The 25,959-nt window shown below is 54.2% G+C and overlaps 3 protein-coding genes across 3 annotated transcripts; 2 read left to right on the plus strand and 1 right to left on the minus strand.

Annotated features, from left to right (window-relative positions):
• Positions 1-848: 848 nt before the first annotated feature.
• LOC103174244 (dynamin-1-like protein) lies at positions 849-6,239 on the minus strand (the record flags this gene model as incomplete). Its single annotated transcript, XM_042346539.1, is given in 10 exon segments — positions 849-1,055; positions 1,610-1,741; positions 2,167-2,287; positions 3,027-3,189; positions 3,769-3,855; positions 3,998-4,069; positions 4,200-4,246; positions 4,600-4,632; positions 5,104-5,254; positions 6,099-6,239. Coding segments are annotated over 10 exon segments (1,115 nt in total), but the record flags the coding sequence as incomplete, so codon positions are not given.
• A 4,282-nt stretch (positions 6,240-10,521) lies between these two features.
• LOC103173331 (dynamin-1-like protein) lies at positions 10,522-20,487 on the plus strand. The gene is made up of 14 exons (XM_042346538.1): positions 10,522-10,668; positions 10,954-11,040; positions 11,632-11,794; positions 12,546-12,666; positions 13,093-13,224; positions 13,780-13,986; positions 16,268-16,388; positions 16,590-16,745; positions 16,929-17,018; positions 17,216-17,314; positions 17,807-17,944; positions 18,334-18,443; positions 19,296-19,455; positions 19,964-20,487. The coding sequence occupies exons 1-14, from the start codon at positions 10,522-10,524 to the stop codon at positions 20,018-20,020; spliced, it is 1,788 nt and encodes a 595-aa protein (XP_042202472.1). The 3' UTR covers positions 20,021-20,487.
• Positions 20,488-23,656: 3,169 nt separating this feature from the next.
• LOC103173376 (parapinopsin) lies at positions 23,657-25,959 on the plus strand (the record flags this gene model as incomplete). The annotated part of the gene is given in 2 exon segments (XM_042346540.1): positions 23,657-23,996; positions 25,636-25,959. Coding segments are annotated over 2 exon segments (664 nt in total), but the record flags the coding sequence as incomplete, so codon positions are not given.

The raw sequence follows: 25,959 nt of genomic DNA on the forward strand, positions 1-25,959 counted from the left end.
TTACTAAAACACGCACCCAACATACAAACAAAAAACAGTTCAGAGATAATTTAGGCGCATTCCATATATCATGTCTTTTTTTTTAGAATTTTAGTACTGAGTATATCTTAAGTTTAGTAATTTAGTAAGCTTTAGTTATGTATCTTGTTAAGATGGAGCTTCAGTGGTAATTTAAGCACGAGGAGTAATTATAACGTATCAGGAGTAATGTGATGCTTATGTTTGTGTGGCTTTATAATTGCTAATAAAACGTTTTAATAATATCCTTTTGGTGTGGTTTCTGATAAGCGCTTGAGACGTTAAACCTCACTCACTCCCCGTCCGTGGGCGGATGTCAAAGGTCTCCCTGGGCTTCTTGACATCTCACTCCCACCCCTAACACAGGGAGAGAGAGCAGGGACGTGGGGAGAGAGAAGGTAGAAGGTGGAGCGGGAGCGCGGAGAGAGAGAGAGAGAGAGAGAGCCTGTGGGAGAGCGAGAGAGAGAGTGAGAGTGAGGGGAGAGAAGAGAGGAGGGAGAGAGAGCGAGAGAGAGTGAGGGTAGAGAGAGGAGGGCATGGCAGAGAGAGTGAGAGCGAGGGGAGAGAGAGAGTGCGTGGCAGAGAGAGAGAGAGAGAGCGAGGGGAAAGAGAGAGACAGCGAGGGGAGAGAGCGATGGCGTGGCAGAGAGAGAGAGCTAGAGACAGTGAGGGGAGAGAGAGAGAGTGAGAGAGAGGGAAGAGAGAGAGAGAGAGTGCGAGGGGAGAGAGAGAGACAGCGAGGGGAGAGAGCGAGAGCGTGGCAGAGCGAGAGAGAGACAGCGAGGGGAGAGAGCGAGAGCGTGGCAATGAGAGGAGAGAGAGAGACTCACAGCTCAGACGTCTCGATGTTGCGGGCAGTGCCCTCGATGGTGCTACAGTATTCGGTGGCAAACTTGGTGATGATCTGGAGCAGGGTGGCATTGTGGTCTTCAATTGGCTGCCCGTAGCTGCTCAACAGAGACTGGTACTGGGCTGTCAGTACGTTGACTCTGGTCTTCAGCTCAGGCAGGCAGTCTCTGATGTGGTGCATCAGTAATCTGTACAGCGAGAGAGAGAGAGAGAGAGTGTTAGAGAGAGAGAGAGAGAGAGAGTGAGAGGGAGACAGAGAGAGAGTAAGAGAGAGAGGCAGTCAGAGACAGAGAGGGAGAGACAGAGTGTCAGAGAGAGAGAGGGGAGAGAGAGAGTTAGAGAGAGACAGAGAGAGAGTAAGAGAGAGAGGCAGTCAGAGATGGAGAGGGAGAGACAGAGAGAGAGAGAGAGGGAGGGTTAGAGACAGACAGAGAGAGTAAGGGAGTGAGGAAGTCTGAGACAGAGAGAGGAGGGAGAAAGAGAGAGAGAGAGGGACACACAGAGAAACAGACAGACGAGAGACACACACACAGAGTCAGAGAGAGAGAGAGAGAGAGAGAGAGAGACACAGTGAGTGAGAGACACACACACAGGTGGAGAGAGCTAACATTTACACAGGCGAGCAGGGTGGCAACGAGAGTGAGAAAGAGAGGAGAGAGAGAGCGAGCGTACATTCACAATGTGCTGCTCTCCCCTATTTCCTCCCCTCTCCCTCCCCCCTCTCTGTCTCCCCCTCACTGACCTGTTGAGGGTGCGTGACAGATACTTGGTCCCATTGCGGGAGGCCAGGGAAGGGTATTTTCTCTGCAGAAAGACCTGCTCATCCTGTACAGCATCTGCAATGCTCTTATTTACATTGATATCGTGCTGACTCCTGTAGGGGAGAGAGGGGGAGGGGAGAGAGAGGGAGGGGGAGAGAGGGGGAGAGAGTGGGGGGGAGAGAGATGGGGTGGGAGAGAGAGGGAGGGAGGGAGGGAGGGAGGGAGGAGAGAGGGAGAGAGAGAGAGAGAGAGAGGATTACACAGGTGTATTATTGAGTCCCATAGTGTAGGGGTTAGACCCCTTCGCCTCGTGAGCCAGAGGACTTGGGTTCGATTCCCAGGCGGGACAGGACAGGGCGAAACCTTAGGCAAGTTTCCTTACTCTCGCGCACACACACTCACATAGACACACACACACAGCTGAGGAGGGTCTTGAAGGAGGCGAGGGAGGGAGGGAGGCGGAGGGACTGTGGGATGGAGTTCCAGAGGGTGGGGCACAGAGGCTGAAGACCTCTCTCTCTCTCTCCCGCACCCTGACCTGTTGACCACCCCAATGATGCCCAGTTTGACAGGGATGACTCTGCCTGTCAGCACGTCCATGGCATCAGTGCCAGCGTCCATCAGGTCCAGCTTTGTTACCACCGCCAGAGTCCGCCGTCCTGCCAGGGACAGGGAGAGAGGGAGTGAGAGAGAGGGAGAGAGAGAGGGGGCCAGAGAGAGTGAGGGAAAGAGAGGGGGGGGGAGAGGGGGAGAGAGAGTGAGACAGTGACAAGGACAGAGAGAGAGTGTGAGAGAGTGACGGAGAGAGAGTGAGAGTGAGGGAAAGGGTAGAGAGAGGGGAAAGAGTGACAGGAAGAGTGTGACAGTGACAATAACAGAGAGATTAAGAGTGTGAGAGTGTGACTGAGAGAGGGAGAGTGAGAGAGAGTGCGACTGGGAGAAGGAGAGTGAGAGAGATGGGGAGAGACAATGAGGGCGAGAGTGACTGGGAAAGACGGAGAGTGTAAAGTGAGTGACCAAGGAGAGAGAGAGAGAGAGTGTGAGAGAATGATAGGGAGAGTAAGAGAATGTGAGAGTGCCTGGGAGACAGTGAACGTCTGACGGAGAGAGGAGAATGATGGAGGAGAGAGTGGCAGGGAGAGGGTGAAAGTGACAAGGAGAGAGAGAGGGAGAGAGTGACAGAGAGGGAGTGAGAGTGACGGAGAGAGTGAGAGAGTGTGAGAGTGACGGAGGGAGTGAGAGAGTGTGAGGGAGTGACGGAGGGAGTCAGAGAGTGTGAGTGACGGAGGGTGTCTGAGAGTGTGAGAGAGTGTGACAGAAGGAGTGAGTGTGAGAGAGTGACGGAGGGAGTGAGAGAGTGTGAGAGAGTGACGGAGGGAGTGAGAGAGCAGTGCTCACCATCAGGATCCACATCCCGGGCCAGTTTGAGAGCCTCCGACGTGGCCAGGTCGGTGTTGGCTGTCGTCACAGCCAGGATCAGGGAGTTGGGGTTCGTGACGTAAAGCTCCAGCATCTGCCTCACCTGCTGCTCAATGTCCTGGGGTTGGTCCCCGACTGGTACCTGTCGGACATGCTAACCGTCACTCTCACTCCCTCTCCGTCACTCTCACTCTATCCCTCACTCGCTCTCCCTCACTCTCCGTCACTCTCGCTCCCTCTCCGTCACTCTCACCCTCACTCGCTCTCCCTCACTCTTGCTCCCTTTCTCCGTCACTCTCTCTTTCTCTGTCTGTGCGCGTTTGTGTGTGTGTGTGTGTAGGGGGTGGGGGGAGTAAGGAAACTTGCCTAAGGTTTCGCCCTGTCCTGTCCGGGAATCGAACCTGGGTCCTCTGGCTTGCGAGGCGAGGGGTCTAACCCCTGAGCTACAGGGGCTGTGGGGTGCGAGGGGGGGGACTAACCCCTGAGCTACAGGGCTGTGGCTTGCGAGCAAGTGCTCTAACCACTATTCCCCTGACCCTCTGTGACCCCTGGTCTCTACCCGCTCTGGCTTTGCTGCTCTTCACCTGTGCTTGAAGTCACCCCTCTCTCCCCCACCCAACCCACCCCACCCACCGGCTTGGTGTCAGGCTCCGCCACTGTCGAGCGCTCTGAGGCACTATCCTGCGTGAGGGGTGCGTGCGGTGTAAATGCAAGTTGGTACCTTGGTGATGCCGGGTAGATCGACGAGTGTCAGGTTTAGCACGTAGGGTGAGTGAATCCTCAGCTGAATGGGCTCTGGGCTGATTCCCTTCAACACCAAGAGACAATCAAGACAGACAATCAGAGAGAGAGAGACAGTCAGTCTCACATAATAATAATAATCCTCACAGTCACACACAGCCTGGCACAGAGAGAGAGAGAGAGAGAGAGAGAGAGAGAGAGAGACGTACCTTATTAGCACCAGTGATTCTCTGGGTCTCATTCTCAATCTCTTGACGAATGTCATTGAAATCAGTGAATATCTGGGGACAAAGATTAGAAATCATTGTCCGTCAATTGCTCCGTCACCTCTCCCCCCTCCAACCTCCCCTTCCCCTCTTCCCCCTCGCCTCTCCCCCTCCCCTCTTCCCTCTCCCCCTCCCCTCACATTACCTTGGTTTTACAGTGTATAAAAGTTCCCCATTCTTCAGCGAAGCTGCCTGTTAACAGCAAAACAGTATTAAAAGGAGCCCAGAGAATAATAATAACAATAGTAATAATCTTTGCAGTTGACCCGGCGCCTTATCACATCGTCGAGACATCTCAAAGCGCTTCATAGGACACACTGTAAAGCGTAGAGACTGTGTGTTTTGTGGGCGATATGTGGCAGCCAATTGTGACCAGCGACGTTCCCACAAACAGTCGTGGAGCGAGCGACCGATTTTATCGGGGTGTAATGACTGTGAGTGTGGTTTAGTGACTGTATGTGAGGTGTAGTCACTGTGCGTGAGGCGAAGTGACAGTGTGTGAGGAGTAGTGACTGTATGTGAGATGTAGTGACTGAGAAACACACCTGAGGAGGTTGTCGCCTGTGTCTGTCCATCATCTGAGAACACAAAAGAACAACAACTTGGATTTACACAGTGCCCCTCTTGTAGGGTAGTGTGTGAGGGGGAGCCAGTGGGGGCTGGCGAGGGCTGGGGTGATGGGGGGACGGGGTTTAGGGGGTGAGGGGGAGCCAGTGGGGGCTGGCGAGATGGGGGGACGGGGTTTAGGGGGTGAGGGGGAGCCAGTGGGGGCTGGCGAGGGCTGGGGTGATGGGGGACGGGGTTTAGGGTGAGGGGGTGCCAGTGGGGGCTGGCGAGGGCTGCGGGTGATGGGGGGACGGGGTTTATCATTATTAACAATGATTAATTATTTCACCACTAACAATAATAACCCTCTCATTATCAAGTCACCGAGACGCCTCCAAGCGCTTCACGGTGAAGTGAAGTGACTGTGCATTTTGTACGACGGCTTTAATCAACGGCGGTCGTTCACACAGTCACTTCACCCCCCCCCCCCCCCCACCGCTTACCCGTATCTCCGCTGGCAGCCCGGCGCCTCTCCTCGGCACACGGCACGTTTACCAGCTGTAACACCAGGGGTCTTCGGGTCACGATCCCGGACCCCCGCGGGAGGAAATCCCGCCCCACGATACTCTCCAACACCGAACTCTTCCCACTGCTCTGTAACAGTAACGTAACAGCGATTACAATACAATAATAAATGATTATAATAACAACTTAACAATGTAACAATGATTATAACATAATAACGATAATATAATAATATAGTAATAACATAACAATGTAACAATGATTATAACAATATAATAACAATAATATAATACCATAACAATATAACAATGATTATAACAACACATTAACGATAATATAATATAATAACAACATAATAGTAATTACAATACAAGAATAAGTGATTATAATATAACAATATAACAATGATTATAACAACATAATAACGATATAATAATATTAAAACATAATGTTATGACATAACAATATAATAAATAATATAACAACAACAGCAATCACAATAACCATAATAATAAAAATAATATATACGCCTCAAAGCGCTTCGCGGGGACGGGCCGGCGAGTGTAGTGACTGTGCGTTTCTCGCTGGCGAAACCCACGCCTCCTCGCGCACGCCAACGCGCTCTGAAATGCGGGCGCGCCCCGGGAACGCCAGACACGCCTCTGACACGCCGACCCGCGCTCGCACGCAACGCACGCGTGTGCGAGCGTCTCTATGACACGCGGGCCGACACGCGACGACACGCTTGTGCGCGGCTTGACCGACGCACATGCGCGTGCGCGAGGGACCGACCGACACGCGGCGACACGCGGCACGCGTGGGGCTGACCGACACGCGTGTGCGCGACACGCGTGTGCCCGACACGCGGCGACACGCGTGTGCCCGACACGCGGCGACACGCGTGTGCCCGACACGCCTGCGCGCGAGGGGCTGCGGCGACACGCGTGTGAGGGTCGGGGTGGGGGTCACTGACCTGGCTGCCCACCACCACGAACTGGGGCAGGTGGATGAGCTCAGCCCCCACCGTGTGGAAGATCTCCTGCAGTTTGTTGACCACCGGCAGCAGCGTGTCCATGGCGGGCGGCCTCACCGCCTCTGCCCACCCACCCCATTGGCTCTCCCCCCCGTCGGTCAGCCACCGCCTCCGCCCCCCCCTCGCGCTCCCATTGGCTGCCCCGCCACCGCCGGTCAAACCCCTGCCCTCCGTTGGCCCTCGGCCGCGTCAATCAGGTCACAAAGGGCCCGCCCACCGATCGCCGGCCCCAACCTCCCGCCCACCTGTCAACCGTCACACCTATTCAAAACCACGCGCTCCCATTGGCTCTCAGCACCGTCAATCAGCCTCCAGTTCCCGCCTACCGACCGCCTCTCAGACGTCACCAACTGCCGCCTCTATTCAAAGTCCCGGCCTCCCATTGGCCCCCATCCCTGTCAATCAGCCTCTAACCCAACCACCGCCTCCATTCTAATCTCTCCTCTTCCATTGGTCAGCGATCCAGTCGATCATTCACCAAAACCCGCCCCACGCGCTCCCATTGGCTACCTCCAGGCCACTCAAACCGCGGGCTCCCATTGGCCCTCAGCCCTGTCAATCAGCCGCTAACTCCCGCCCACACTTGTCTTAACCCACAGTATTAACATTAATGACAACAATAACAGTAATAATAACAATAATAATAATCACAACAATAATAATAACAATAATAATAATAATAATCCCGGCGCCTGATCACATCATCGAGACCTCTCAAAGCGCTTCACGGGGGACACACTGTCAAATTTAGTGACTGTTTTTTGGGGCAAGACATCGAGAGCATAGTGACTGTGCGTGTGTGTGTAATGCGTAGTGACCGTATGTGTCTACGCGGACATACACACGCAGTCGCTACACTTATACGCGCACACATGCACACACGAAACACACAGTCGCGACACTTATGCACACACAGAACACACAGTCACTACACTTTAACCCTGACCTGGGAGTGTGGACGGACGCACAGTGCAGAGAGAGCTTTACTGTGTCTCTAAACCCCCCATATTGTTACATCACAGGTGTGTGTGTGTGTGTGTGTCTCTCGGTGCTGAGCATTGAAGACAGGAGGAAAGAGAGAGAGAGAGAGAGAGAGGATGAGTGGGAGGGAGGTAGAGACCTCCCCATCCCCTCACTGACCGGTCAGTATTCGCGCCTCTCTCTCTACCCCCTCCCCCCACACCCGCGACCCACAGAGACAGGCGGACAGACACACAGGTGGACAGAGAGAGAGAGAGACACACACACACACACACACACAGAAAGACAGATAGATACAGGCAAAGGACATTCGACCCGGCGCCTGATCACGTCTTCGAGACGTCTCAAAGTGCTTCACGGGACGCACTGTGAAGTGTAGTGACTGTGCGTTTTGGGGGCCAAACGCGGCAGCCGATCGCGCCCGGCGACGTCCCCACAAACAGCCGGGGGGAGGGGGGGGTTGAAGTGACCGAACTATTAATTATTATTATTATTTTTGTGGGTGTGTATCTATGTGTGTGTGTCTGTGCCTATGTATGTGCGTGTCTGTGTGTGTGTGTCTCTGTGTGTGTCTATGTATGTGTGTGTTTGTGTGTGTGTATCTGTGTGTGTGTCTATGTATGTGTGTGTGTGTCTGTGTGCGTGTCCATGTCTGTGTGTGTGTGTTTGTGTCTATGTGTGTGTATCTGTGTGTGTGTGTCTCTGTGTGTGTCTATGTATGTGTGTGTGTGTCTGTCTGTGTTTGTGTCCATGCCTGTGTGTGTTTGTGTCTATGTGTATCTGTGTGTCTATGTGTGTGTGTCTGTCCATGTCTGTATGTGTGTGTGTCTATGTATGTGTGCGTCTGTGTTTGTGTCCATGTCTGCGCGTGTGTGTGTATGTGTGTGTGTGTGTCAGGCAGCTGCAGCAGTGGTCTCAGCCCACCTGATGGAGATGAAGCGAGGACGTGGGTTGGAGGGGGGGTCAGAGGAGCTGCAGAAGGAGGGAGTGAGCTCTGATCTGAGGAGGAGAGCGGGTCACACACTACAGAGCACAGTCTCCCAGTTACAGAAGGTACAGAGGGCGGGGTGTGTGTGTGGGGGGTGGGGGGGTGGGGGGGGGAAATCTGTGTGCGTCTGCCTGTAGTGAAGTGTAATGTAGTGACTGTGTGCTATGGGGGCCAAACGCGGCAGCCAATTGCGCCCAGCGACATTCCCCACAAACAGCCGTGGGTTGAAGTGGCCAAATTATTGTGGGTCTGTGTGTGTGTGGGGGGGGGGGGGGGGGGGAGTATGGAAACTTCGCCCTGTCCTGTCCCGCCCGGGAATTGAACCCGGATCCTCTGGCTTGCGAGGCGAGGGGTCTAACCCCTGAGCTACAGGGGCTGTGGGGTGTGAGGGGAGGGGTCTAACCCCTGAGCTACAGGGGCTGTGGGGTGCGAGGGGAGGGGTCTAACCCCTGAGCTACAGGGGCTGTGGGGTGTGAGGGGAGGGTCTAACCCCTGAGCTACAGGGGCTGTGGGGTGCGAGGGGAGGGGTCTGACCCCTGAGCTACAGGGGCTGTGGGGTGTGAGGGGAGGGGTCTAACCCCTGAGCTACAGGGGCTGTGGGGTGCGAGGCGAGGAGGGGTCTATCCCTGTTGCTCTGTGTGTGTGTGTGTGTGTGTGTGTCCCCGCAGGTGTGGGTAGGGAGATGGCGAGTGATCCCCTATGAATTGCTCCCTGACTGGCTGAAGGACAATGATTTTCTCCTGCACGGACACCGCCCTCCGCTGCCCTCTTTCCGAGCCTGCTTCCGTAGCATTTTCCGACTCCACACGGAGACGGGAAACATCTGGACACACCTGATAGGTGAGAGAACATCTGTAAAGCCTCCTTCCATCTCTCCGCCCTCTCTCTCTCTCTCTCTCTCTCTCTCCATTCCCCCCCTCTCTCTCTCTCTCTCTCTCTCTCCCTCCATCTCTCCGCGCTCTCTCGCTCACTCCATTCCCTCTCGCTCTCTCCCTCCATTTCTCGTCGATCTCTCTCTCTCTCTCTGCCTCCATCTCTCCGCACTCGCTCTCTCTCCATTCCCCCGCTCTCCCTCTCTCTCCCTCCACCTCTCCGCGCTCTCTCTCTCTCTCTCTCTCCATTCCCCCGCTCTCCCTCTCTCTCCCTCCACCTCTCCGCGCTCTCTCTCTCTCTCTCTCTCCATTCCCCCGCTCTCCCTCGCTCTCTCTCTCTCTCCCTCCACCTCTCTGCTCTTTCTCTCCCTCCATTCCCCCACTCTCTCTTTCTCTCACGCGTTCTCTCTCTCTGTCACTCACGTTCTCTCTCTCTCTCTCTCTCTCTCTGTCACTCACGTCTCTCTCTCTCTCTCTCTCTCTGTCACTCACCGCACTCTCTCTCTCTCTCTCTCTGTCACTCACGCACTCTCTCTCTCTCTCTCTCTCTCGCGCAGGATTCCTGGTATTCCTGATTCTGGGAATCCTCTACATGTTCCGGGCTGACATCCACTTTGTGGAGCCGGTGAAGGAGAAGATGGTGGTGGGGATGTTCTTCCTGGGCGCTGTGCTGTGCCTCTGCTTCTCGTGGCTCTTTCACACCTTTTACTGTCACTCCGAAACCGTCTCTCGCATATTCTCCAAGTAAGTTATTCTCCCCCTATCCCCCCACCCCCTCTCAGTCTGTCACTCGCGCTCTCTCATTCTCTCTCTCACACTCAGTCTGTCACTCGCGCTCTCTCTCTCTCCTCCTCTCTCTCTCACTCTCAGTCTGTCACTCGCGCTCTCTCGCTCTCTCTCTCACACTCTCAGTCTGTCACTCGCGCTCTCTCGTTCTCTCTCTCTCTCTCTCTCTCTCTCACCCTCAGTCTGTCACTCGCGCTCTCTCGCTCTCTCTCTCTCACACTCTCAGTCTGTCACTCACGATCTCTCATTCTCTCTCTCTCTCTCTCTCTCTCTCTCACACTCTAGTCTGTCACTCGCACTCTCTCATTCTCTCCCTCTCACTCTCAGTCTGTCACTCACGCTCTCTCTCTCTCTCTCTCTCTCTCTCTCACACTCTCAGTCTGTCACTCGCGCTCTCTCATTCTCTCTCTCTCTCTCACACACTCTCAGTCTGTCACTCGCGCTCTCTCATTCTCTCTCTCTCTCTCACACACTCTCAGTCTGTCACTCGCGCTCACACAGATACACAACACAGACACACACGCGAGCGCACAGACAGACGCACACACACACACACACACAGAGACACAACTGGCTGCCGTGTTTCTCCCGCAGAACACAGTCACTACGCCTGACCGTGAAGAGCTTTGCGACGTCTCAACGAGGTGATGAGGGGCTGGATTATTATTATGAATGTCCCTCTCTCTCTCTCTCTCTCTCTCCGAGGCTGGATTACTCGGGAATCTCTCTCCTGACGATGGGAAGCTTTGTTCCCTGGCTTTATTACTCCTTTTACTGCTCCCCCAAGTCCCGGCTGGTGTATCTGACGGTGGTTTGTATCCTGGGCATCTCTGCCATCGTGGTCTCCCAGTTGGACATCTTTTCCACTCCGCAGTACAGGGCAGTGCGAGCCGGTGGGTGAGTGTGTCTGTGTGTGTGTGTGTGTGTGTGTGTGTGTGCGCGAGTGGGAATCTGTGTGTGTCTGTCTGCGAGAGAGTGTCTGAGTGTGTGTGTGTGTGTGAGTCTGTGAGAATGAGTGTGTGCATGAGTTTCTGTCTGCGAGTGTGTCTGTGAGAGTGAGTGTGGGTCTGTGAGAATGAGTGTGTGTGTGAGTGTGTGTCTGTGAGTAAGTGTGTGAGTGTCTGTGTCTGTGTCTGTGAGAATGAGTGATTGTCTCTTGGTGTTGAAGGGAATCAGCCCAGAGCCCATTCAGCTGAGGATTCACTCACCCTACGTGCTAAACCTGACACTCGTCGATCTACCCGGCATCACCAAGGTACCAACTTGCATTTACACCGCACGCACCCCTCACGCAGGATAGTGCCTCAGAGCGCTCGACAGTGGCGGAGCCTGACACCAAGCCGGTGGGTGGGGTGGGTTGGGTGGGGGAGAGAGGGGTGACTTCAAGCACAGGTGAAGAGCAGCAAAGCCAGAGCGGGTAGAGACCAGGGAGTCACAGAGGGTCAGGGGAATAGTGGTTAGAGCACTTGCCTCGCAAGCCACAGCCCCTGTAGCTCAGGGGTTAGTCCCCCCCCCTCGCACCCCACAGCCCCTGTAGCTCAGGGGTTAGACCCCTCGCCTCGCAAGCCAGAGGACCCAGGTTCGATTCCCGGACAGGACAGGGCGAAACCTTAGGCAAGTTTTCTTACTCCCCCCACCCCCCCTACACACACACACACACAAACGCGCACAGACAGAGAAAGAGAGAGTGACGGAGAAAGGGAGCAAGAGTGAGGGAGAGCGAGTGAGGGATAGAGTGAGAGTGACGGAGAGGGAGCGAGAGTGACGGAGAGTGAGGGAGAGCGAGTGAGGGATAGAGTGAGAGTGACGGAGAGGGAGTGAGAGTGACGGTTAGCATGTCCGACAGGTACCAGTCGGGGACCAACCCCAGGACATTGAGCAGCAGGTGAGGCAGATGCTGGAGCTTTACGTCACGAACCCCAACTCCCTGATCCTGGCTGTGACGACAGCCAACACCGACCTGGCCACGTCGGAGGCTCTCAAACTGGCCCGGGATGTGGATCCTGATGGTGAGCACTGCTCTCTCACTCCCTCCGTCACTCTCTCACACTCTCTCACTCCCTCCGTCACTCTCTCACACACTCTCACTCCTTCTGTCACACTCTCTCACACTCTCAGACTCCCTCCGTCACTCACACTCTCTGACTCCCTCCGTCACTCCCTCACACTCTCTCACTCCCTCCGTCACTCTCACACTCTCTCACTCTCTCCGTCACTCTCACTCCCTCTCTGTCACTCTCTCCCTCTCTCTCTCCTTGTCACTTTCACCCTCTCCCTGCCACTCTCTCCTCCATCATTCTCCCTCTCTCCGTCAGACGTTCACTGTCTCCCAGGCACTCTAACATTCTCTTACTCTCCCTATCATTCTCTCACACTCTCTCTCTCTCTCTCCTTGGTCACTCACTTTACACTCTCCGTCTTTCCCAGTCACTCTCGCCCTCATTGTCTCTCCCCATCTCTCTCACTCTCCTTCTCCCAGTCGCACTCTCTCTCACTCTCCCTCTCTCTCAGTCACACTCTCACACTCTTAATCTCTCTGTTATTGTCACTGTCACACTCTTCCTGTCACTCTTTCCCCTCTCTCTACCCCTTTCCCTCACTCTCACACTCTCTCCGTCACTCTCTCACACTCTCTCTCTGTCCTTGTCACTGTCTCACTCTCTCTCCCCCCTCTCCCCCCCCCCCCTCTCTTTCCCTCACTCTCTCTGGCCCCCTCTCTCTCTCCCTCTCTCTCACTCCCTCTCTCCCTGTCCCTGGCAGGACGGCGGACTCTGGCGGTGGTAACAAAGCTGGACCTGATGGACGCTGGCACTGATGCCATGGACGTGCTGACAGGCAGAGTCATCCCTGTCAAACTGGGCATCATTGGGGTGGTCAACAGGTCAGGGTGCGGGAGAGAGAGAGAGAGGTCTTCAGCCTCTGTGCCCCCACCCTCTGGAACTCCATCCCACAGTCCCTCCGCCTCCCTCCCTCCCTCGCCTCCTTCAAGACCCTCCTCAGCTGTGTGTGTGTGTCTATGTGAGTGTGTGTGCGCGGAGAGTAAGGAAACTTGCCTAAGGTTTCGCCCTGTCCTGTCCCGCCTGGGAATCGAACCCAAGTCCTCTGGCTCACGAGGCGAAGGGGTCTAACCCCTACACTATGGGACTCAATAATACACCTGTGTAATCCTCTCTCTCTCTCTCTCTCTCCCTCTCTCCCTCCCTCCCTCCCTCCCTCCCTCTCTCTCCCACCCCATCTCTCTCCCCCCCACTCTCTCCCCCTCTCTCCCCCTCCCTCTCTCTCCCCCTCCCCCTCTCTCCCCCTACAGGAGTCAGCACGATATCAATGTAAATAAGAGCATTGCAGATGCTGTACAGGATGAGCAGGTCTTTCTGCAGAGAAAATACCCTTCCCTGGCCTCCCGCAATGGGACCAAGTATCTGTCACGCACCCTCAACAGGTCAGTGAGGGGGAGACAGAGAGGGGGGAGGGAGAGGGGAGGAAATAGGGGAGAGCAGCACATTGTGAATGTACGCTCGCTCTCTCTCTCCTCTCTTTCTCACTCTCGTTGCCACCCTGCTCGCCTGTGTAAATGTTAGCTCTCTCCACCTGTGTGTGTGTCTCTCACTCACTGTGTCTCTCTCTCTCTCTCTCTCTCTCTCTCTGACTCTGTGTGTGTGTCTCTCGTCTGTCTGTTTCTCTGTGTGTCCCTCTCTCTCTCTCTTTCTCCCTCCCTCTCTCTGTCTCAGACTTCCTCACTCCCTTACTCTCTCTGTCTCTCTCTAACCCTCCCTCTCTCTCACTCTCTGTCTCTCCCTCTCCATCTCTGACTGCCTCTCTCTCTTACTCTCTCTCTGTCTCTCTCTAACTCTCTCTCTCCCCCTCTCTCTCTCTGACACTCTGTCTCTCCCTCTCTGTCTCTGACTGCCTCTCTCTCTTACTCTCTCTCTGTCTCCCTCTCACTCTCTCTCTCTCTCTCTCTCTACACTCTCTCTCTCTCTCTCTCGCTGTACAGATTACTGATGCACCACATCAGAGACTGCCTGCCTGAGCTGAAGACCAGAGTCAACGTACTGACAGCCCAGTACCAGTCTCTGTTGAGCAGCTACGGGCAGCCAATTGAAGACCACAATGCCACCCTGCTCCAGATCATCACCAAGTTTGCCACCGAATACTGTAGCACCATCGAGGGCACTGCCCGCAACATCGAGACGTCTGAGCTGTGAGTCTCTCTCTCTCCTCTCATTGCCACGCTCTCGCTCTCTCCCCTCGCTGTCTCTCTCTCGCTCTGCCACGCTCTCGCTCTCTCCCCTCGCTGTCTCTCTCTCTCCCCTCGCACTCTCTCTCTCTCTCTTCCCTCTCTCTCACTCTCTCTCTCCCCTCACTGTCTCTAGCTCTCTCTCTCTGCCACGCCATCGCTCTCTCCCCTCGCTGTCTCTCTCTTTCCCCTCGCTCTCTCTCTCTCTCTCTCTCTCTCTGCCACACACTCTCTCTCTCCCCTCGCTCTCACTCTCTCTGCCATGCCCTCCTCTCTCTACCCTCACTCTCTCTCGCTCTCTCTCCCTCCTCTCTTCTCTCCCCTCACTCTCACTCTCTCTCTCGCTCCCCACAGGCTCTCTCTCTCTCTCTCTCTCCGCGCTCCCGCTCCACCTTCTACCTTCTCTCTCCCCACGTCCCTGCTCTCTCTCCCTGTGTTAGGGGTGGGAGTGAGATGTCAAGAAGCCCAGGGAGACCTTTGACATCCGCCCACGGACGGGGAGTGAGTGAGGTTTAACGTCTCAAGCGCTTGTCAGAAACCACACCAAAAGGATATTATTAAAACGTTTTATTAGCAATTATAAAGCCACACAAACATAAGCATCACATTACTCCTGATACGTTATAATTACTCCTCGTGCTTAAATTACCACTGAAGCTCCATCTTAACAAGATACATAACTAAAGCTTACTAAATTACTAAACTTAAGATATACTCAGTACTAAAATTCTAAAAAAAAAGACATGATATATGGAATGCGCCTAAATTATCTCTGAACTGTTTTTTGTTTGTACGTTGGGTGCGTGTTTTAGTAAGTAGGAGAGATACTACCCGGCAGCCAGGAAGTCCGTGACCAAGTCCTTCGACTCCAGACTGAGATAGATAGATTTCTTGTGGATAAAGGGATGAAGGGATAAGGGGATAAGGCGGGGCGGTGGAGTTAGAATAGATCAGCCGTGAAGTTATTGAATGGCGGGGTAGGCTCGAGGGGCCGAGTGGCCTAATAAGAATTAGTTGTTATGTTTTTATGTAAGGCTGGCGCACAAAAGTTAAACACTGCCTCTGGTGAGCTGCTGGCTGCAAATGTCTCTTGGTGGTCCACTCCGGCCGGCCAGAGCCGGACTTGCCCTCTTTGTGTCCACTCCGGCCGGCCAGAGCCGGACTTGCCCTCTTTGTGTCCACTCCGGCCGGCCAGAGCCGGACTTGCCCTCTTTCCCTCAAAGGCACTCTTCTTCCTCTCGGTAGAGCTTCGTTCCCTTCCTCTCCTCAGAGGCTCCTCAGAGGCTCCTCTTGAGTCTCTTCCCGCAGCCCTTCTTCAAACTAGTTTTTGCTGTCGATTTTCATTCCCCTTTTGCATACCCCTTTTCCTGCGTTCTCCCTCTTTTCCCAAGACTGCTTTCTCACACTCTCTGCTCTTTCCCAGGCATTCCTTCCCTATCTTCAAGTCATTTCTCCTTGCACCAGCTAGTGGTATCTTCTGCAAGAGAACAATACCACTCCTATTCCATCTTATCTCGCCCGACCAAACCGCCTGACACCATGTCCCTGAAGTTTCAGTCCTTCTTTCCAACTCTGTCCCCGTGACCTGCTGCTCACTTGAAGTTTTCCCTCGGTCTTAATCGCTAGTTTGTCTCCCAACCCATTCTCTTGGTCCAGCGATCCCGGGGTTCCTGTCTCTCCGGCCCGGAGCGCACCTGCCCTTGTAAGCCATCCATCCTCCAGGTCCAGCTATTCCCTGGCCATGGGTCACATTCCAGTGACCTCCTCGCTCGGTGCCTCTTTACTGGGACTGTGTGTGTGTGTGTGTGTTTGTGTGTACGTCTGTGTGTGGGTGTTTGTGTGTGTGTGTCTATGTGTGTGTGTGCGTGTGTGGGTGTGTGTGTGTTTGTGTGTGTGTGTGTGGGTGTGTGTGTGTCACGTGGCAGTTTTTATTTCTTTCATCCATTCTACTCAATTCATCTATTCACTACATGATCAATACTGACGATTCTTCTACTATAATCCCAACTGTTCACACAGTCGAAGGGACGGTATCTCGAGACCCTCCTCTTCGACCAACAGTGCCTTCGGTCACCCTCCTATCCACCCGCCCCCCCCCCCCCACCACCACCACCTCCTGATCCCGATGCCCAGCTCGGGGTCAAACCCCTGACTATCCAGCCCAGCCCAGCTGCTTGGGCCGCCCTCACGCAGTCTCTCTCTCTCTCTCTCTCTCTCTCTCTCTCTCTCTCTCTCTCTCCCCCAGCTGTGGGGGTGCACGAATCTGCTACATCTTCCACGAGACGTTCGGACGCACCCTGGAGTCCATCGACCCCCTGACAGGCCTCTCCACCCTCGACGTGCTGACCGCCATCCGCAACGCCACGGTAACAACCACCACCACCACACCGGCAATAATAATCCTCGCGTCTGACCCAGTCTGTGTGTGTGTGTGTCTGTGTGTCTGTGTGTGATGGGGGCTCAAACCCACAACCTTCTGATTTGGAGTCGAGAGTGGGTGGTGGGGGGGAATGGTGGTGTGTGTGAGCGAGCGAGTGAGCGAGAGCTGACGCTGTCTGGTCTCGCAGGGTCCCAGGCCAGCTCTGTTTGTTCCGGAAGTTTCCTTCGAGCTGCTCGTCAAGAGGCAGATCAAGAGGTTGGAGGAACCGAGCTTGAGGTGCGTGGAGTTAGTCCACGAGGAGCTGCAGAGGATTATACAGCATTGCTCCACATACAACACACAGGTAACCTCACCCCCTCCTCTCTCCCCCCGACCTGCCCCCCACCTCTCCTCTCCTCCCGACTTTCCCCCCTCCCCTCCTCTCCCCCGACCTGCCCCCTCCCCTCCTCTCCTCTCACACACATACACACTCTCTCTCTCTCTCCGCCTCTCTCTCTCTCACTCGTTCTCTCTCTCTCACACACAGGAGCTGCTCAGATTCCCGAAGCTCCACGATGCCATAGTGGAGGTTGTGACAGGATTACTGCGTAAACGCCTGCCTGTCACCAACGAGATGGTAAACTGTGCTCTGTGTGTGTGTGTGTGTGTGTGTGGAATAACCCCACTCTCCCGCTCTCTCCCTCCCCATAGCCCTGATCAACCCCACTCCCCCGCTCTCTCTCTCTCCCCATAGCCCTGATCAACCGCACGCACTCACTCACTCACACTCTCTCTCTCTCTCCCTCCCTGTGTGTGTGTGGGATTGTTTGGTAGGTACATAATCTGGTAGGTATTGAGTTGGCCTACATCAACACCAAACACCCGGACTTCAGTGATGCTGCCATGGTGTCTGCCTCTGTCAACAGCTCCCAGGTACTCACTCCCTCCTCTCTCTGTGTCTGTCTGTCTCTGACTCTGTGTCTGTTTGTCTGTCTCTGACTCTGTGTCTGTTTGTCTGTCTCTGTCTGTCTCCTCTCTCTCTCTCTCTCTGACTCTGTCTGTTTGTCTGTCTGTCTGTCTGACTGACGCTATGTCTGTTTGTCTGTCTGTCTCTCTCTCTGTCTCTCCTCTGTGTGTGTCTCTTTCTGTCTCTCTCTCTGACGCTGTGTCTGTCTGTCTGTTTGACTCTCCTCACTGTGTCTCTCTCTGTCTCTCTCTGTCTTGTCTGTCTCACTCTCTCTCTGTCTATCTCTCTCTGTCTGTCTGTCACTCTCTGTCTGTCTCTCTTCTGCTCTTTCTCTGTCTATCTGTATCCATATTCTACCTTCTCTCTCTGTGTCTCTCTCTCTGTTTTGTCTCTCTCACTCTGACTATCCATGTCCCACCTGCTCTCTTTCTCTCTCACACACTCTCTCTTTCTCTCAGTTGGAGTTGCCCACAGAGGGAGGGAGGAAGTGGAAGATGGAGAAAGCTGAGGAGAGGAGTGAGGAGAGAGGCCGCACAGCCCAGCCCACAGCTACAGCCTCCTCCAGCCACAGCCACATGGTCAACCTGCTGGATACAGTCAGTGTCAGCCTGTCTGCACACAGCGGGGACCCACGCAGACACATACACACTAACCTGTACACACACACACACATATACACACACACTAAACTCTACATACACACACACGCACACACACATATACACACATACACTAAGCTGTACGTACACACACACACACACACACACAAACACTAACCTGTACACACACACACACACACACCAAACAGACAGACACACACATAAACACACATACACTAACCTGTACATAGACGCACACACTCACACACATATACACACATGCACTAAGCTGTACACACACACACACACACACACACACACATACACATACACACGTACACTAAGCTGCACACACACACACACTAACACACTTTCTCCTGTCCCAGCCGGTGCCTGTGTCCAGGAAGCTGAGCCTGAGGGAGCAGAGAGACTGTGAAGTCATCCAACGGCTCATCAAATCCTACTTCCTGATCGTCAGGAAGAGCATCCAGGACAGGTCAGCAACTCACACTCACTTACACAATCACTCACACTCACACACACAGGACAGGTCAGCAACTCACACTCACTTACACACTCACTCACACTCACACACACTCACACACACACATCCAGGACAGGTCAGCAACTCACACTCACTTACACACTCACACACAAACAGGACAGGTCAGCACCTCATACTCATTTACACACTCACTCACACACACACACAGGACAGGTCAGCAACTCACACTCACTTGCACACTCACTCACACTCACTCACACTCACACACACACATCTAGGACAGGTCAGCAACTCACACTAACACACACACAGGATCGGCTGCCACGTTTTGCCCCCAAAACACACAGTCACTACACTTGACAGTGTATCTTGTGAAGCGCTTTGAGACGTCTCGACGACGTGAGAAGGCGCCGGGTCAAATGCGTGGATTATTATTCTTATTATATTATCGTATTATAATTCTTAATAATATCATATTATTACATTTGATTATTAATTATTGTGAATATTATTACATTATGGTGAGGATTACAGTGATGCACTTTCTAGTATATTATTATATTATTAATTATTATAATTATATTATATTACAGAGATGCACTTCCTATTATATTATGACTATTGCGGTTATTATATTATTGATGATTAATTATTATTATAATAATTCTTATTGTTGATTATTAATGATTATATTATAGTGATATTGCGATGCTGGTGACAGTGTGCCCAAGAGAGTGATGCACTTCCTATTACATGATTAGAATTATGAATTATTATGGTTATTATATTACTGATTATTAATGATTAATGATTCTGTTTGTATGATGATGACGCTGGTTACAGTGTGCCCAAGACAGTGATGCACTTCCTAGTGAACCACGTGAAGGACAGTATGCAGAGTGAGCTGGTGGGCAAGTTGTACAAGTCACAGTTATTGGACGGACTGTTGGTCGAGTCTCAGGACATGGCACAACAGAGACACGAGGCAGCCAGCATGCTAAAGGTCAGCACAGACACGGGGTGGGGGGGTGAGAGAGACAGAGAGAGACGGGGGGGTTCTCCTGCGTGTGGGGGGGAGGTGTAAGGAACTTGTGTGTTAGGGTCTGTGTGGGGAGAGAGGGTGCGTATGTATGTTGGGGGGGTGGTGGTTAGGGTCTCGGGGTTTGAGTGTGTGTAGTGGGGCGTGAGAGAGGGTGTGTGTGTGAGAGAGAGAGTCTTGTGTGTGTGTCTGTGTATGGGGGGGGAAGAGGGAGTGTGTGTGTGTGTGTAAGGGTCATGTGTGTAAGGGTGTGTGTGGGGGGGAGAGGGTGTATGTATGTGTAAGGGTGTGTGTGGGGCGGAAGGTGTATGTATGTGTAAGGGTGTGTGTGGGGGGAGAGGGTGTATGTATGTGTAAGGGTGTGTGTGGGGCGGAGGGTGTATGTATGTGTGTAAGGGTGTGCGTGGGGGAGAGGGTGGGGGGTAATTGATTTGAACAAACTATAACCTCCTTCCTCTGTTTCCCATCACAGGCGCTACAGCGAGCAAGTCACATCATCTCCGAGATTCGAGAGACTCAGCTGTGGTGACCCTGTCCTCCCCCCCACCCCCCCACAAAACACACAGTCACTACACTTTACAGTGCGTCCCGCGAAGCGCTTTGAGACGTCTCGACGATGTGATCGGGCGCCCAGTCAATTGTGCAGTGTTGGCTGTATGTTGTGGCATGTTGGTTTATGTTGTGGGCGTGTTGGCTATATGTTGTGGCGTGTTGGCTTATGTTGTGGGCACGCTGGCTGCGTGGCGTGTTGGCTGCATGTTGTGGCGTGTTGGCTGCATATTGTGGCGTGTTGGTTGTATGTTGTGTGTTGGCTGTATGTTGTGGCGTGTTGGCTGTGTGCTGTGGCCTGTTGCTTGTATGTTGTGCTATGTTACTGTGCAGATATGTTTGATCTATTGCCCGTGTCAGTGCACACACGGGCTGACGTGAAGCCTGGAACTTTCCTCTTGTGTAACTTTCTGATAGTTGTTTTGTTAAAATAATGCCACAAATCAATCAGTCTCCGTGTGTCTGTCTATCTCTGTGTGTGTGTGTGTGTGTGTGTGTATGTGTGTGTGTGTGAGTGTTTGCGTGTGTGTGAGTGTATTTGAGTGTGAGTATGTCTGTTTGTGTGGGTGTGCTTGTGTCTCTGTGGGTGTGAGTGTCTGTGTGTATGTGAGTGTGTGTATGCCGGTGTGTGTGTGTGTGTGTGAGTGCGTGCGTGTGAGGGCGTCTTGTGTGTTTGCGAGTGTGCGCGTGTGCACGAGTGTTTGTGTGTGTGGGCTGGTGTGTCGGAGTGTATGAGTTTGTGAGTGAGGGGGGAAGGGGGGAGAGAGAGGGAGGGAGGGAGAGAGAGAGAGAGAGGGGAATGAGGAAGGAGCAGGGGTGTACAGCTGTGTAAACCTCCCCATCACATGACAGTAAATCAAAGAAAAAGTGAAATGTTCTGATATTATATCACTGAGAGAATCTGATTACAGCAAGTTTCCTGATTAACAAAGAAAGAGAGAGCGGAGAGAGATAGAGCGAAGAAAGAGAGAGAGAGAGAGAAAGAGTCAACAGAGAGAGAGTCAGAATCAGAGAGATTTGACACAGAGATAGAGATAGACAGATAGAGAGACAGAAATAGAGAGCAGAGAGCGGAGAGAAAGAGTCAGAGATCAGAGAGATTGACACAGAAAGAGCGGAGAGAGAGAAAACGGAGAGAGAGAGAGAGAGAGAGAGGGTGGAGGGAGAGAGGGAGAGAGAAAGCGGCGAGTGAGAGAGAGATCGGAGAGAGAGAGAGTCAGAGATTAGAGAGATTCACAGAGAGAGAGAAAGAGAGTGGAGAGAGAGAGAGATAGAAACAGATGGGTTTCCATCGCACACACGGAAACCCGTGACCGGTCGGGTGTCTGAGACACACACACACGGAAACCCGTCACAGTGACCGGCCGTGTGTCTGACACACACACACGGAAATCCGTCACCGTGACCGGTCGGGTGTCTGACACACACACACACACGGAAACCCGTGACCGTGACCGGCCGTGTGTCTGACACACACACACACACGGAAACCCGTCACCGTGACCGGCCGGGTGTCTCGCACACGGAAACCCGTCACCGTGACCGGTCGGGTGTCTCACACACGGAAACCCGTCACTGTGGCTTAAGAGTCTCCGAACCCCGACTGAGATTTCCCCACATCCCCCCACACCCGGGAACCCCAGAGATAGACTGTCGGAATGGGACGCTCTCTCTCTCTCTCTCTCCCTGGAGGGACGCCCTCTGCTTATCTAATTCCGGAGAGTATTAGGCACAGGTTGGGCGAGAGCCGAGGCTCGGGGGGGGGGGGGGAGCCCAGAGTGTGGGTTGGGGGTAACTGCTGGGGTCTAACCAGCTAAACCCACACAGCTCGGCCATCGAGAGAGAGCGAGAGAGAGCGAGCGCTGTCTGGCCAAGCTTTCCCGCTGCTTGTCCAGCCGGGACCCCCCCCCCCTCCCCGTTAATTAGTTAGTGAGGGCTTTGGCTGCGGGGTTAACAGGGGCTGAGGGTGGGGGGCGAGAGGGTTTTGATCCCCATGTTGTCAAGCACGTCCTTGTAGCTCAGGGGTCAGACCCCTCGCCTCACACCCCACAGCCCCTGTAGCTCAGGGGGTTAGACCCCTCGCACACCCCACAGCCCCTGTAGCTCAGGGTTAGACCCCTCGCCTCACACCCCACAGCCCTGTAGCTCAGGGGTTAGACCCCTGCCTCACACCCCACAGCCCCTGTAGCTCAGGGTTAGACCCCTCGCCTCACACCCCACAGCCCCTGTAGCTCAGGGGTTAGACCCCTCCCTCGCACCCCACAGCCCCTGTAGCTCAGGGGTTAGACCCCCCTCCCCCACAGCCGGGGGGGCCCCTCCCTCACCCCACAGCCCCTGTAGCTCAGGGGTTAGACCCCTCGCCTCACAACCCCTCTGGGTGTCCCGGAACCGAGAGGGGGAAAATAAAAAAGGGTCCGTGTCAAATGCGGGGGAATTGCTATCATGTGAGGCGGTGGCTTTGACGTGTGTTTTCCCTCCTCTTGGGTGGGGGCGGTGGAGGGGGGGGAAGAGTTTTGAAGAATAATACGGTTAAAGACGTCACATTAGAGGCTTTGTTCGCTATCTTGTTTACCATACGCTCTCTCTCTCTCTCTCTCTCTGTTTCAGGCCCCCGGGGGGGGGGGGGGTAAAAGGCAACCGGAGAGAGGGAGAGAGAGAGAGAGAGAGAGAGAGAGCGCGAGGAAAAGAATTCCAGCGCCCACCCGCCCAGCGAAGGCAAGGCATGTGGTTTGAGTACCTCCTCCCCTCTCACACCCAATTCTTCCCCCTCTATATCTCTCTCTCGCTGTCTCTCTCTCGCTCGCTCTCTCTCGCTCTGTCCCCAAACTCTCTGCTGTGTTTCGCCCATTAAGCTCCCTCGCCCTGTCGCTCTCTCTCTCTCTCCGTCCGTCTCTGTCACACTCTCTCCGTCTCTCTCTCCGTCTCTCTCTTTCTGTCTCTCTCTTTCTCTCTGTCTCGCTGTGTGTCTCTCTTTGCGTTTGTCTCTCCGTCTGTCTCTCTCCGTCTCTTCTCTCCGTCTCTCACTCAGTCTCTCTCTCTCTTTCTGTCTCTATCTCTCTCACTCTCTCCTTCCGCGCTATCTGTGTGTGTCTCTATCTCTCTCTCTCTCTCTCTCTCCGTCTCTCCGACACTCTCTCTCCGTTGCTCTCGCTCTCTCTCTCTCTCCTTCCTCGCTATCTGTGTGTGTCTCTATCTCTCTCTCTCTCTCTGTCTCTCCCACACTCACTCTCTCTCCGTCTCTGCCACACTCTCTCTCTCCATCTCTCTCTGTGTGTCTCTGTCACTGTCTCTCTTTCACTCTCTCTCCATCTCACACTCTCTCACTGTTTCTCTCTCCGTCGTCTCTCTCTCTCTCTCTCTCTCTCTCTCTCACACACTCTCTCGCTGTCTCTCTCTGTCTCACACCCTCACTGTCTCTTTCTCTCTCCATCTCTCTCACACGCTCTCTCTCTCTCTCCATCTCTCTATCTCACACTCTTTCTCTCTCTGTCACACTCTCGCTGTCTCTCTCTGTCTCACACCCTCACGGTCTCTCTCTCTCTCTCTCTCCCCATCTCTTTCTCTCTCTCTCTCACACACTCTCTCTCTCTCTCACACTCCCCCGCGCGTCTCTCGCATGGACCCCCACAACCGCTCGGCTAACCTCTCGGAGGGGCCGGGGCTGGGGGGTGGGGGGGCTGTGCCGGGCTGGGGGCCCAGCGTGCGCGCCCCTCTCTCCCTGGTCATGGCCGTCATCTCCCTGAGCTCCATCGTGCTGAACAGCCTGGCCATCGCGGTGGTGCTGAGGTTCCAGGTCCTGCAGCAGCCCCTCAACTACGCCCTACTCAGCCTGGCCAGCGCCGACCTGGGCACCGCCGCCACCGGGGGCGTCCTCAGCACCGTCTGCACCGCCCTCGGCAGCTTCGTCCTCGGCCGCCACAGCTGCGTGGCCGAAGGGTTCTTCATGTCGTTCTTCGGTGAGTCGTTCCTCTCTCTCTCCTCTCCTCTCCTCTCTCGTCTCCTCTCTCCTCTCTCTCCTCTCCGCTCTCCGCTCTCCACTCTGCTCTCTTCCTCTCTCGCTCTCCTCTCTCCTCTCCTCTCTACTCTCCTCTCTGCTCTCCCCACTCTCCTCCCCGCTCTCCTCTCTCCTCTCGCTCTCCTCTCGCCTCTCTCTCTCCTCTCCTCCTCTCTCCTCTCTCCTTTCTCTCTCCTCTCTCTCCTCTCCTCTCTCCTCCCCACTCTCCTCTCTCCTCGCTCTCCTCTCTCCTCTCCTCTCTCTCCTCTCCTCTCTACGCTCTCCTCTCTTCCTCTCTCGCTCTCCTCTCTCCTCTCCTCTCTCGCTCTCCTTCTCCTCTCTCCTCTCTCGCTTTTCTCTCTCCATCTCTTTCTCTCTCTTCTCTTTCTCTCCTCTCTCGCTCCTTCTCTCTCTCGCCTCTCCTCTCTCCTCTCGCTCTCTCCTCTTGCTCTCCCCCCCTCTCTGTCTCTCCTCTCTCTCGCTCTTCTCTCCCTCTCGCTCTCCTCTCTCCCCCCTCTCCTGTCTCTCTCGCTCTCCTCTCTCTCACTCCTGACTCTCTCCTCCCTCCTCTTTCTCTCCTCTCTCTCTCTTCTTCTCCTTCTCTCTCTCCCCTCTCACTCCTCCTTCTCTCGCTGTCTCTCCTCTCTTTCTCTCTCTCCTGAGCCCTCTCTCTCTGATCTCTCTCCTCTCTCCTGTCTCTCTCTCTTAATCGCGGAGGCCCCTAGTGTAACCGTTCGCCAAGCGAGCGAGTGAACAAGCCAGAGGATCCGGGTTCGATTCCCGGGCAGGACAGGGCAGGACAGGGCAGGGCGAAACTTTAGGCAAGTTTCTCTTACTCTCTCGTGCCCCCACCACTCGGTTGGCCCTGAGGTGGGGAGTGTAGGGGAGAGGGAGGTGGGGTGGGGTGGGTGGGTAAGGGGGAGAAATCAACAACAACAATAACAACAACGTGACACTTACACAACAACCTTCCTGTTGTGTAAATCCCCCAAAGGCCCTGAAATCACACAGTGATTCCAGTAAATCAGACAATCTCTCCATCAATCTCACAGCCTAACCCTCGCCTGATTAGATCAGAGCAGCTGAGCTGTCACACACGCACACAGTCTCTCTCACACACACACACACACACAGTCATAGACACACGCGCTCATACACACACGGTCTCACACGCACACACAGTCATGCACACACACTCACACAGTCTCGCACGCGCACACTCATATACAGTTTCTCACACACAGTCTCGCATACACACACTCATACACATTCACGCAGTGTCACGCACACACACACGCGCCTGTGTCCCCGGCAGTCAGTAGGAACTCGCTTGTCAGGCGATTGGGGGATCACTTTTTGGGGGTAATAATCCTTTCGAAACAATAACAATTCGGTCGCTTCAACCCCCGGCTGTTTGTGGGGACGTCGCCGGGCGCGATCGGCTGCCGCGTTCGGCCCCCGAAACACACACACAGTCACTACACTCGACAGCGTGTCCCCGTGAAGCACTTAGACGTCTCGACAAACGCCAGGATTATTAGTAGTGGTCGTATTAATCTCTGTGTGTGTCTGTGTGCGTGTGCGTGCACGTGTGTCCCCAGGTATCTCTGCCCTCATGTCCATCAGCATGCTGGCTGTGGAGCGCTATGTGGTGATCTGCAAGCCCCTGGGCTCGCTGACGGTGCAGAAGGAACATGGAGTGATGGGGGTGATGGTGATTTGGGCCTGGAGTTTGCTGTGGTCGTTGCCCCCTCTCCTGGGCTGGGGCCGGTATTCCCTGGAGGGGATCAACGCCTCCTGTGGGCCAGACTGGGCTGATCCCAGTCCCACGGGTCGAGCCTACACGGCCTCCCTCTTTGTCTTCTGCTTCATCTTCCCCCTCGCCACCATCGCCTTCTGCTACGGGAACGTGCTGAAAGCCATCA

The sequence above is a fragment of the Callorhinchus milii genome, unplaced genomic scaffold (assembly GCF_018977255.1).
Source record: "Callorhinchus milii isolate IMCB2004 unplaced genomic scaffold, IMCB_Cmil_1.0 Scaffold973, whole genome shotgun sequence".
NCBI lineage: Eukaryota > Metazoa > Chordata > Chondrichthyes > Chimaeriformes > Callorhinchidae > Callorhinchus > Callorhinchus milii.